The following is a 14,112-nucleotide window of genomic DNA, read 5'->3' as shown; positions in this document are numbered from 1 at the left end:
TCAAATTGAAACCAAACTACATATACAGGGTGGGATAAAAAAAAAACTGAAAACAGAGATAAATAAAGACAAACGCCATAATTTCAACATTTTTTTTAAATTCTATTGAATGAAAGCAAAAACTGTCGGAAATAGCATCAAATTTAAGAATAAGTTTAGATTTGTCACCTTTGGCATTGGTCACCTTTGGCACGAATTATGGCCTTTGAACGGCCAATGAAACCGTCACACGCTGCCCGAATGTTGCTCTGCGGTATTTTGGTCCATTCCCGGGAAGCGCTTGCTTGAGGCGATCGACACTTTGGTATTTTTTAGTGCCAACCTTGCTTTCCAAAATACTCCAGACACAATAGTCCAAAGGATTGGTATCCGGAGATTTCGGTGGCCATTGTGCGCTGGAAATTAAGCGGGGAACCTCATTTTGTAACCATTCTCGGGTGGCGCGCGCTGAGTGCGATGATGGTGCTGAGTCCTGTTGGAATACCCAAGGTCTGCTGCAAAAACGGTTTGTAGTTCCAGAATATTTTCGCGATAATATTTGGCATTTATCCTGATGCCACGATCTACTAATACGAGCGGAGAATGACCATCGGCTGTTATTGCGGCCCACACCATCACCATGGCCGGCGCTTGAGTTCTGGTGGCCAACCGAAGGTGCACATTCTCAGCTGACCTCTTTGGCAAATAAACACGATCATTCAGTCGTCTCTCAACTCTCGTTGACTTTAGACTACGTGCGCGCCGTTTCGCTTTCTTTTTTATGCGTTTTGTTTGTTTTGCTTTGAACACCAATACACACACAAATACACACATTCCTTCCATCTAACCAATAACACAAACATTATTTTATTTGGTGATTTTGCTGAAATTTAATATTCCTAATTTCAACAAAATATACAATTTTCTGCGAAAATGGGTGATGAGGAGCCGCCTCCTCGTTTAGACCCGAGGAAAAGAATTGAGCTTTTTAGCAACCCTGGAAGCAAGAAGTTTAAAAATAATCAGCCTTCTATGCAAAATAAAATGCCGCAGTGCTCTGCAAAAACAACACCAGCAAAAGAAAACACCACTCTCACACCATATGAAAATCAATATTTTAATGATACAAAGTCCATCTCCACCAACACAACTAACAACTGTCACTCCAACAATAACAATCCCTCCAATCCATCCAATATACCCAAAAACACAAACAAAACAGATATTTACAGCTATGATAACTATGAAAACCAAACAATTCTTTACAGCCCAGCCCATCCAGGTCCATATTATGTACTTCTTACTTCTGATGAGCCCATTTGCCCTAGAAGAAAGAACTCAGAATTACATTTGTATGCCAAATTAGCCAGTGCCAACATAAATGCTCATTTTGTATCAAAGAATATTGCATATAAAACCTTCCGCCTGAGCTTCAACAATTATAACTCGGCAAATAATTTTGTTTTGGATCCAAATGTAAAATCTATTGGTTTGAATGCTTTTATCCCAGATAGATTTGTACAAAAATTTTATGTTATTAAATCCGTACCAGTAGAATTCACTGGCAAAATGATATATGATCAAATCAACAGCAGCGACAATGATTTCAAAGCTGTATCAGTATATCGTTTCAAATACAAAAATGAAAATGGTCAGTATGTGCCGTCGCAAACCATTAAAGTAGGTATTGTAGCGGACTACGTTGTAAAAGAACTTAAAATGTTCAACTCTATAGTGGAGACGGATTTATATATTCCACTTGTACGCTTATGTAAAAATTGCGGTCGTTTAGGTCATATAGCCGTAAAATGTAGAGCCAAAAAAAGATGCCTTCTTTGCGGGATAAACATTGAATGTCCCACAAACTGCACAGAGCCAAAATGTGATACATGTTTGTCGACAATTAAATGCAAAACATACTGTATTCTACCCAGATGTATACTATGCAACATGGAAGATCACAATGCCATGGATGTCAAAAAATGCAAAAGATACAGCAATGAAAAAAATATTCTGGAGGCTATGGCAATCACCAACCTTTCAAGGAAAGAATGTATCCCTAAAGTTTCAAACAATTACTTTGAAATTTTAGATGAACCAAATTATGAAAATCAATTTCCCCAAATTTCTAAAACAAGCAGAAGACCAGTTACTTCCTTCAATGATGAACTCAACAGAAGGAGAACTAAAGTCAATTACAATAAAGTAGCAGCATCAATACCTCGTAGAACACATATTACAGCTGAACAGGAAACGATTGTACCCTCTAAACCATCCTTTGAATTCTCAAATTTTTTCAAAGTTTCTGAGTATGAAAAAATATTATCCACTTTCACTCAACAAATGGCTGCCGCATTAACCAATGCCAAGTGTACAGAAGGATTACAGATCTTAGACAGTTTTTCAAATGCCTTAAAAGCACCAGCAATAGATGGACCTTCCAGTTCTAACCAAACCGAACATGATAATCTTACAGCACAACATACAAAGTTTGAATAAAAATAAAAATTATTTAGAACTTTACTTAAACAAATTTTCTGTCGATATATGCATCTTAAGCGAAATTTTTAATGTAGATGAAAATGCATCATCATCTTACGTAAACAATTATGGATTATTCTGTAAAAAAAGAATCGACAATTATGGTGGCGTTGCCATCCTGCACAAAAAAACTATTAAAATGAAAAAATTACCTTTTGCATCGGATTTAGACATCTTAATATGTCAAACTACAAACCTGTCTCAAAATTTAACGATTGTCTCAGTATACTTTCCGCATTCTGTAAAATCCAATGTTTTAAAAACTGAAGTATCAAAACTTTTAATCTTTCTAAATGGAAAATCAAATGTCATTATTGGCGGGGATTTTAATGCAAGATGTAAAGCATATGGTGACGTTTTTGACACAGTTCGAGGATCCACTGTGCAAACCTTGATGGACAGTTCGGCATTTCGTTGTGTTAATGATGGCTCAGCAACCTTTAAAAAGAATCTATTTGACAGTTCTTTCGGTTCTGTGTTAGATCTTACCTTCACAAATATGTCTTCAAACTTTAATTGGAATGTAAAAAATACAAGCATAGGAGGAAGCCACCACAGACCAATCCTTATTAACATAGATAATTTCACATCAAAGCAACAGTACTTCCTAGCAAAAAAACATCTCTTCAAAAACTTATCAAATCTAAAAATTGATTCCAATATGAATGATATTCAATCGAAGCTAAAATCAACAATAAAAAATTCAACTTTTCTCATTACTGCTGAAACAAAATTTCAAACATGGTGGAATAATGACATTACCATACTCTTACGTCAAAAAGAGGCCGCAGAACAGAAATTTGATAGATACAAAACCACTGAAAATGCCCTGAGTGCAATCAACGCTATATCTAAATTCAAAAAAGCCGTAAAATGTGCCAAAAATCGCGACAAACGTCGTAAACTGTCAGATTTAAGCCAATTATCTAATTCAAAATCGCTTTTCCGTTATGTAAAGAGCTGTAAATCGGTTTTCGAACCCCAATCTGCTTCTAAATGGAACACTGACAACAACGAAGCCTTCTTACGTCATTTGAGTGAACAGGTTCCCAACAACAGACAAACTATATCCATTTCAATTTATAACAATCAATCTGCAAATTTCTCCATGGAAGAACTAGACAATGTTCTACAGCAAAAAACTAAACCATCTGCAGCTGGTCTGGATGGAATCACTTATGAAATGGTTAATAAACTATCCCAAGATAGTAAGCAGCACCTTTTGAATTCCTTTAATAATCAATGGAAAAACTGTGAGTTTTTTGAAGAATGGAGGAGAATAAAAATTGTTCCCATACCGAAAAAAGGAAAAAATTTAGACATCTGCACAAATTTTCGGCCAATTGCTTTAATATCTGTACTGGCAAAGATTTTAAACCTCATGGTCAAACAAAGGCTCAATGATTTTCTAGATGAACATAAAACTCTTCCACCTAGATCTTATGCATACCGCAAACATGTGTCAACTTCAACATGCATTAATGACATACTACACACAATAAACACCTCCAAAGAAAAAAATGACAAGGTGATTGTTCTCTCGATGGATGTATCGAAAGCCTATGAGTGTGTCGATATAAATTACCTGAAGAGGATTTTAATAGAAATAAACATTCCACTCCAAATAAGATTATGGATAATCAATTTTCTCTGCAAAAGGACTCTTTGTATGGGAAACTCCACCCTAAATATATACAATGGGATCCCTCAAGGCAGTTGTTTAAGCCCAACACTATTCAACCTATACACAATAGGCCTCCATGGTTTAGCTGATGAAAACACAAACATTTTCCAATATGCGGATGATTTTATTTTGCTTGTGGCAAGCCATGACTTTGATAGTGCCAACAATATTTTACAAATCAAAACCAATAACATGGTATCCTTATTAAAAAAACTAAACCTTGACGTCAATGTTGAGAAAACTTCAGTAATGTACGTGGCTAAAGGAGGTCGGAGAAATCCCAACATTTTACTAAATGGAGTCCAAGTAAATGTTGTTAAGTCCATCAAATTTTTAGGGAGACATATTAAAAACAGTCTATCACTCAAGGAGCACTACGAAGAGGTGATGATATCCTGCAGAAATACTGTTAATGCTTTAAAAATGGTCACGGGTCCAAAAAGTGGAATTCATCCCGCAAAAGCTATAAACCTGTCAAAATCACTTATCTTTTCAAAGACCGAATATGCAATCTCATCGATGGCTCACAGACCAATGTATATAAACAAGAAGCTAACAAGCTTTCAAAATCAGTTGTTAAGAAAAAATTTGGGACTGGTGCCTTCCACTCCAAATCATGTGGTATACGCTCTTGCTGGTATGCTACCAACAGATTTAAGAGCTCAACACTTGGCGGCTAAAGAATTGATAAGACTTAAAATATACAACTCTTCTCTGTATGAATACTTCACCTCAAATACCTCAAGAAAAACTAGTCTTGGATATGTCTATACAAAGTTTCGCACAATTTTTGAAAATCTCAAAATTGGTTACAATCAACATCCGACCAACAAGGTAGATTTCATGCTGGATATATTTAATACTACCAAAAACAATACACCAACAGAATATTTCAAAGCACACTACTACGAATTAATTAACGACTTCAGATCCGAAGGCGTTTCTATTTGGGCGACGGATGCTGCTGTTTTTAACAACAACACAGGCTGCGCTGTCTGCAATATATCTGCTAATCAAAATTTTGTTTTCAAAATTAATGAAAAACTTTCTTCTCTTACTGGTGAACTATGTGCAATTGAAAAGGCAATTGATTTGATGATCGAAGACGGTGTCAGCACAGCTGCTTTATTTACAGACAGCAAAAATGCTTGTCTTCTGCTTAAAAACAACACATCTCACAATTTCACTGTGTACAATATTCTAAACAAAATAGTTAATTCGCATTTAATTAAAATCTCGTTTGTTTGGACACCTTCCCATGTCGGTATACCAATCAATGAAACAGCCGATTATTTTGCGAAGCATGCAGCAAATGTTGGTTCACCAATCAACTTCTGTCTGTCGGTCACAGATGCGTCGAAACGCATTGAGTCACTCCTGTGGAATGAGTTTATAGAAAATTACAAGGACATCTCACGGACTAAAGGAACTTACTTCTACCAATTCTTCCCGGCGCCTGCTAAACAGCCCTGGTTCTTTTCATCAAACATGAAACCTGAAAACATAAAGATTGTTAATCGATTGCTCACTGGTCATACTTACACCAAAAAATATTTCCACAGGATTGGAATTGCTGACTCAAATCTTTGTGAAACCTGCAACGAAATTGAAGATGAAAAACACATAATTTTTTTCTGCAAAAAGCATCAAAATCATAGGAATGATTTTGATTTGTTCAAGAAATTTAATAACTTACCGGAAATCCTGATGTCCAAAAACCAACAAAATATAGATGAATTAATCAACTTTATTGCACTTTGCAAAATTGAAGTTTGACTTTTATTTGTAAATAATCATCATATTTGCTGACAGTTCTTTATTTTTTCCTTTAGTTTTGATTTTTTTTTTGTTTTGATTTCTTATGTATTTCATTCATATCACTACATTCTGTAAACACACATATACTGTAAACAAAAAGAAAACGAAAATAAAAGAGTACTGATACTTTTCAAGTAACCAATAACCGGTCATGGTGAATGGGCACGAAAGTGTTCTAACCACCAACATACTTGACGACGTAGAAGTACAAAAAAAAAAAAAAAAAAAAAACACGATCATTTTCTATATTCTTCTACCATGATATGTACCATGGTAGAAGAATAAAGGTAGATGCATCAACGCTTGGGAACATTGATATGTCAAAATTTTTAAAATGTTTTATAAAAATAAGTGGATTTTTAAATGTTTTTTTATACGACGCAAATCAGAGGTTTTATAAAAAAATTTTTCTATAGTTTTTACAAATTTTAATTATTTTTCATTCAACATTTTCAATTCCAAAATCGGTTTGAAAGTTCATTATCCCAGCAGCTGTGTCGATGCGACTACCTGTATTCTTCTACCATGGTACCATGGGTAGTTGAATATTTGTGTACGCTACGTCCACTTTTAGGTAACGCTGTTAGAAGTCATATCATCAGCTGATTATTCTCTTCGTATCCCATTCGTAAACACCGTTACACATCTTGTTCTCTCTGTTCGTAAACAAGCTTTTTTTTTCATGTCTCCATATTCGTAACGTTTGGAACGTTTTTGACGGGAACGGAATTTCCCAAATAAATTAATTTAATTTTCAAAATTATAAACAAATTGCACAAATTCGGCCGGCAAATTCAAACTGAGAACAATGTGTATTAACCACCTGCAACAACACATTACACCATCGCGAAAGCTGTGCCGTGAGGGTCGTGTGAGTTTGGTCTGTTATTTGGTGACAATATCGTTGATTTTATTGCCATCCATACCACAACTCTACTATGGAGCGGTGCCAAATGTGTGGGGAGCCCGAATGTGGGGACCGGCATTATATTTTGCCCTCATCTGTATGGTAATACGGTTTGTGCTGCGCGACATAGATTATCAGGTAGGGCGAAAGAAACTTAAGTAAATGTTCTCAGGGGATTTGGAACTATCCCTTTGTTTTTCTTTTTATTTTTAGGTTGGCATACGATCGGCATTTCTGGGCTTTGTGGAAGCCATTAGCATATTGGCAATTTGTTTTGCACCCGAAGTCTGGAAACAATTCGGCACATATGGTCTGTTTATGGCATTTTTTCATTACTCCGAATTCCTGGCCATTGCCTATTGCAATCCGAAAAGTTTAACCGTGGACTCATTTATGTTGAATCATTCATGGGCCTATGGCATGGCTGCTGCTGCCAGTTGGATAGAATTTGTATTGGAAGTTCAATTGTTGCCCAGCTTTAAAGATATCTACTATCTGTGGCTGGTGGGCGTATTATTGTGTATATTTGGGGAAGTGGTACGCAAAACCGCAATGGTTACGGCAAGCAGTAGTTTTACACATTTGGTGAGTGAGTTTCTATTGAAATGATGAGACATTTTTTTGTTTTGTTTTTTTATACCTTCGACCATGGCATGGAGGGTATATTAAGCTTGTCATTCCGTTTGTAATACCTCGAAATATACATTTTAGACCCCACAAAGTATATATATTTTTGATCAGCATAAAAATCTATGTCGATTTAGCGTTGTCCGTCCGTATGTGGAAATCACTCTAGCTTCCGAACGAAAGGAAGTAGGTTGATAAAATTTTACTTAAATGTATATTATGACTGCCGGAAATAGAAAATGGGTCATGTACGTCCACGTTATGGTATAGCCTCCATATAATGGTACTTCCCTATTTTCGGTAGTTTGGTGATTTAAGCGACATTATTCACCAGAAATGTTTCAAATTTGGTATTTGAAGTTCGTAATGGATACTACAGCCTATGACAGAAAATTGTCTATGCAGGTCCACACCTTCGTATAGCCCCCATATAACGGCAACACCCGATATTCGTTATTTTGATGATTTTGGCGACATTATTCACCGGATTTTTTTCAAATTTGGTATTTGAAGTTCATAAAGGATACTACAGCCTATGACAGAAAATTGTCTGCGCAGCTTCACGTCTTCGTATAGCCCCCATATAAAGGCACCTCCCTATTTTCGGTTTTTTGATTATTTTAGCGACATTATCCACCGGAATTGTTTCAAATTTGGCATTTGAAGTTCGTAATGGATACTACAGCCTATGACAGAAAATTGTCTATGCAGGTCCACGTCTTCGTATAGTCCCCATATAACGGCAACACCCTATTTTCGGTATTTTGATGATTTTAGCGACATTATTCACCGGAATTTTTTCAAATTCGGTATTTGAAGTTCATAATGGATACTACAGCCTATGACAGAAAATTGTCTGTGCAGCTTCACGTCTTCGTATAGCCCCCATATAAAGGCACCTCCTTATTTTCGGTATTTCGATGATTTTAGCGACATTATTCACCGGAATTGTTTCAAATTTGGTATTTGAAGTTCGTAATGGATGTTACAGCCTAACACTGAAAATTGTCTGTGCATGTCCACGTCTTGGTATATCCCCCATATAGCGGAACCACCCGATATTCGGTATTTTGTTAATTTTAGCGGCATTATTCACCGGAATTGTTTCAAATTTGGTATTTTAAGTTTGTAATGGATACTGCAGCCTATGACAGAAAATTGTCAGTTCAGGTCCACACCTTCGTATAGCCCCTATATAACGGTACCTCCCTATATTCGGTATTTTGCTGAATTTAGCGACATTATTCACCGGAATTGTTTCAAATTTGGTATTTGAAATTCGTAATGGATACTACAGCCTAAGACAGAAAATTGTCCATGCAGATCCACGTTTCGGTATGGCCCCCATATAAAGGCACCTGCCTATTTTCGGTATTTTGATGATTTAAGCGACATTATTCACCGAACATGTTTTAAATTTGGTATCTGAAGTTCGTAAGACAGAAAATTGTCTGTGCAGGTTCACGCCTTCGTATAGCCCCCATATAACGGCACCTACCGATATTCGGTATTTAACATCATTTCTAATAACAATTCTTGTAATTTCGGCATGTTTCTTGTGCGTAACAACAGCTGGATATTATCATCCGCATCGTAAACAAATAACAGGCACAATTGGAAATTGTAGAGGATTTTCCTGTGGATAATGAATATTTGTTTGCGGATATGTTTGAATATAGACAACTTGTAAAGTTATTTTAACCATAAATAAATTTTAAATGCAATGTCTTGTCTGTACTAATTGATTGCTTTGGGGATTATATGTATATGCCGAGCCGGCAGTTTTCCTGCATTTTTGTTTTGGTCTCCTAAAAATTAGAGTTGCGGCAGAAAATCTTAATGCGCTGCTAATATGTCTTCTTAAATGATTTAAAAATCGACAACTTATTCCTAGGAGAAAGCATTTAAGATTTCTAAAGAATCGAACAGAAAGATCTGCGAAAAATCTTCTAAATGTCCTCAAAAAAAATTCACATATTCATTTCTAGAAGAAGACTTTAAAAAAATTTGAAGGACACTCTAAGACTCAGACTTTAGGGTCTTATTAATATTAGCGTGCTCAGCCAGGGGCTATATATATTTTAGAAACAATCACAATTAATATTGCGGAACACTGCGCATTTGGAGAAACTAACCGCAAGATTGTTCATGATATTTTTATTCTACCGCATGTATCTATAGTTTTATCCTTCATAAAAAATGATGACAGTGAGACTTCAGAGCCCCATTGAAACGGATATTTTGATCAGCATGAAATATTTTACGTCATTTCTAATAACAATTCTTATAATATCGGTATGTCCCCTGGGCACAGCAATAACACGCACAACTGGAAATTGTGTCGGACTTGCTTGTGGATAATGAACATTTGGTTGGAGTTATGTTTGCTCAGAATAAACGTGTAATGTTATTATAAAAATAAATACATTTATAAATTTAATGGCTTTGTATAATTTATTTTTACGCCGGAAGGTATTTCTAATTGATTGCTGCAACCAACTGTAGACTGCTGTCTTTTCTAAGCCACTCGTCCGACAGCTGTAAAATTTAATCCAGTGACAGCTCATTATATTGTTTACAAGCGTACAAAATCATTTTGGTGAGAATTTTCCAGAAAAAAAGTTATTCGTGATGGAATTCAAGCGTTATACTGTGATTTCTTTATATTTGGGCTGGAAAACCACAAGTGGCTATCTCTACAGCACTCCAGTCTTTTAAATGTGAATAAATCTTTTGTTTCTCGTACCATCGCTCATTAACGTAATACTGGTGGCGTAGTCCGACGCCAAGGAAGTGGACCGAAGAAGAAAACAGGAACATCAGCAAAAATGGTTCGAAAAGTAAAGAAGGGACTTGATCGAAGTGGCCGAAAAATGTCTCTTGAAGTAAAGAAGCGACTTGGCCGAAAAATGTCTCTTAAAGTGAACATATTGCAATATTCCATTCGGCAAATATTGAAAAATGAGCTCGGCGTAATGTTATTGAAATTCCAAAAAGTCCAAGAACTTACACCGCAATAGAAAGAAAATAGACGCAAAAGAGCTAAAGAGTTGCTTCGCTTGGCCGAAAGGGGTGAACTGTCGAATTTGGTTTTCTCCGATGAGAAAACATTCTTTGTCAAGCAGTTTGTAAACAAACAAAATGATCGTGTTTACTTGCCAAAGAGGTCATCTGAAAATGTGCACCTTCGGTTGGCCACCGGAACTTAAGCGCCGGCCATGGTTATGGTGTGGGCTGCTATAACAGCCGATGGTCGCTCTCCGCTCGTATTAATCGACCGTGGCATCAGAATAAATGCCGAATATTATCGCGAAAATATTCTGGAGGGTGTATTAAAGATTTGGGCACGCAAACAGTTTGGCCGCAGACCTTGGACTTTCCAATAAGACTCAGCACGCGCCACCCAAAAATGGCTTCCAAATGAGGTTCCTCGCTTCATTTCCAGCGCACAATGGCCACCAAAATCTCCGGATACAAATCCGTTGGACTATCGTGTCTAGAGTATTTTGGAAAGCAATGTTGGCACTTACAAATACCAAAGTGTCGATCACCTCAAGCAAGCGCTTCGCCGGGAATGGGCCAAAATGCTGCAGAGCAAAATTTGGGCAGCGTGTCACGTTTGAAGGCGATAATTCGTGCCAAAGGTGACCAATTCGAACAAATTTAAAATTATTCTACAATTTGATGCTATTTCCGACATTTCTTGCCTTCATTCAATAAAATTAAAAAAAAATGTACAAATTAGGACGTTTGACTTTGTTGCAGTTTTTTATCTCACCTGATTATCTCTAATTTCAATAGGGTTAGTCCTTGGGCCAAACAAATAACATCTGCAAAATTTCATCTGGATCGAGTAATAAATGCGACTTGTACTTTGTTTCCAAAAATACGTGGACAGACGGACGGACGGACATGTATAAAGCGACTCAGAATGTGATTCTATGCAGATCATCAACTAAAGGGTCCATCTCGTGTCCTTTTGCCTGTTACAAATAAATGTACAAATACATAATACCCTTACCACAGTGTGGTGTAGGGTATAAAAATGTGGACAGGTATTCATAAATTTTATCACCCGAACCTAGGAAAAAGTGCCATCATTGGAGTGCTCTAACGCCAGCCACTTCTGGTTTTTCTAACCAAATATAAAGAAATCACTATTACGCTTGAATTCCATCCTGAATAACTTTTTTTTCTGGAAAATTCTCGCCGAAATGTTTTTGTACGCTTCTTGTAAACAATATAATGAGCGGTCACTGGAATAATTTTAACAGCTGTCGGACGAGTGACTTGGAAATGACAGCAGTCTGAAGTTGGTTGCAGTTTTTCCATCTCACCTTGTAATTGATTGCTGTGAAGATTATATGAATATGCCGAGGCTAGTTAGTTGTGGTAATAGTTTACACTGCATCTCTTAAAAATTATCATAGATCATCGTGTGTAATTTATAGATTTATGATCCCGATGACTGCCTCAATACGTTTCATAGCGGTTTGATAGGTTTGTTGGTGTCTGGCTAGCTTGTTATGCATAGCCTTCCTGGTAACTCCGAGTAAAAAGTGTGGGCATGCATGCGATATTTGCAAAATGCTCCCAGCGAGGACCACAAATTCTACGAGATGTGGTATTTTGAAATCTTATTTGTAAAATAGGAGTTCACAGCATACCACACTATTTTTAGCCCTGAATATTAAACCCCTCGACAAGTTATAATAATAACCCATTTTCCGTCTCTTTTCCAGGTCCAATACGAAAAAGCCGATGATCACAAACTGATCACACATGGCGTCTATGCATACTCACGACATCCGTCCTATGTCGGCTGGTTCTGGTGGTCAATTGGAACACAAATAATACTTCTGAATCCTGTCTGCATTATTGCCTATACGATTATAAGTTGGAAATTCTTTCACGATCGTATCTACTGTGAAGAGTTTTCATTGCTGAATTTCTTTCGTTCCGACTATAAGACGTATCAGCAAAACGTTCCAACGGGTTTGCCATTTATTAAGGGATTTATATTGGAATAAATGGCGTCAAAAAACATATAGATTTTCCCAAAACAAGAAGTCTGTTTTTTTTTGTTTTATTTTATTTTAACAAACAAAACAAATTTTGATATGTATTTTATTATTTTGAAAAAAAAAAAAAAAAAAACCAACAACAGTATACAAGAAATAACAAAATTTGCCAACTAATTAGATTAATTTCCCTGTCTATGAATAATAATTGTATTTTGAAACGGAAAACAAAAGAATTATATTTCATGTAAAATGGACATCATCATTAATTAATTTTAATTAATCATATTATAAATTAAGATTACTAAATGTAAGTAAATGTATATGTGTGCATATGCAATAAATGATGTAATAGTTCCAATTTATGATTAAAAAAAATAGAAGAAATGTACGAATGTGAAAGATGCAACATGAAGTTCAAATGGAATTACAAAAGATACCAGGACTACAACTTTTCTTGGATTTAAGGAATTTTCCTGAGGCCCAGAGCTCTGTGAAAAATTACAACATTGCATTGGATGTAAATGAAAGAAATATTTTGGCATTTTGTTTTTATACATTACAACACTATGTGTTGGGGGTATTATACGTTTGTTTGGGTCAAAAATTATGTAACACCTCGAAATATTGGTTTCCACATAGGAAAGTATATATGGATCTTCATATCTCGGCGAGATGTGTCGATCTAGCTATGTATGTCCGTCCGTCCGTCTATCCGTCTTTCCATATTAATTTGTAATCAAGCTACAGGTCGCAATTATGAACCGATCCTCACGAAATTGAAAATGGAAATGGGGTTAGGGTCAGAATAGAACCCTATTGTTTTTGGAAATGATCGCACGATGGACCAAAAACAGAAAGTCTTCCTGATTTTGCAGTTGCTCTATAGGCCACAATTATGAACCAATCGACGCGAAAACTTACATGGAGTTAGAGTTTGAGACTGGGCAGAGATAATTAGCGGCTAAAATAGACCCTAACTTTTAGTTTAGAAAATAGGAAAATTTCAACTAAACCGCTAATATTTTTAATCCCAGTCAAATCACAAATACATTAAAAGATCACTTCTGGCCATTAAAGTGATGCTAATTGCCAAGCAATCGGATATATAGCAAAATAGGTACAATATATATGTAAAAAATTGTTCTTATTTATTCTGCTTATAAATCAAGAACCGCTGGGCCGATTTTCACAATTCCCATCAATTCGGAATGGTCTCTTGCCAGAAAAGGATAAAATCTAACCATAGTATGGATCAGCATAAAATTCTATGTCGATTTAGCGAAGTCCATCCGTCTGTGGAAATCACTCTAGCTTCCGAAAGAAATGAAGTAGGCTGATAAAATTTTACTTAAATGTTTATTATGATTGCAGGACTTTTCAAATTAAAAATGTAGATCCACGTCTTCGTATAGCCCCCATATTAGGGCACCTCCCTATTTTCGGTATTTTGGTGATTTTGGCGACATTATTCACCGGAATTGTTTCAAATTTGGTATTTGAAGTACGCAATGGATACTACAGCCAAAGACAGA

The 14,112-nt window shown here is 36.1% G+C and overlaps 1 protein-coding gene across 1 annotated transcript; it reads left to right on the top strand.

Annotated features, from left to right (window-relative positions):
- Positions 1–6,663: 6,663 nt before the first annotated feature.
- Positions 6,664–12,979, top strand: LOC101892329 (protein-S-isoprenylcysteine O-methyltransferase). The gene is made up of 3 exons (XM_005183240.4): positions 6,664–7,067; positions 7,143–7,514; positions 12,299–12,979. Exons 1-3 carry the CDS (start codon positions 6,831–6,833, stop codon positions 12,584–12,586), a joined length of 897 nt encoding a protein of 298 aa, XP_005183297.1. The 5' UTR covers positions 6,664–6,830; the 3' UTR covers positions 12,587–12,979.
- The last annotated feature ends 1,133 nt before the right edge of the window (positions 12,980–14,112 follow it).

This window comes from Musca domestica, unplaced genomic scaffold (assembly GCF_030504385.1).
Source record: "Musca domestica strain aabys unplaced genomic scaffold, Musca_domestica.polishedcontigs.V.1.1 6, whole genome shotgun sequence".
NCBI classification, from domain to species: domain Eukaryota; kingdom Metazoa; phylum Arthropoda; class Insecta; order Diptera; family Muscidae; genus Musca; species Musca domestica.
This window is presented reverse-complemented; position numbering and strand designations above follow the sequence as displayed.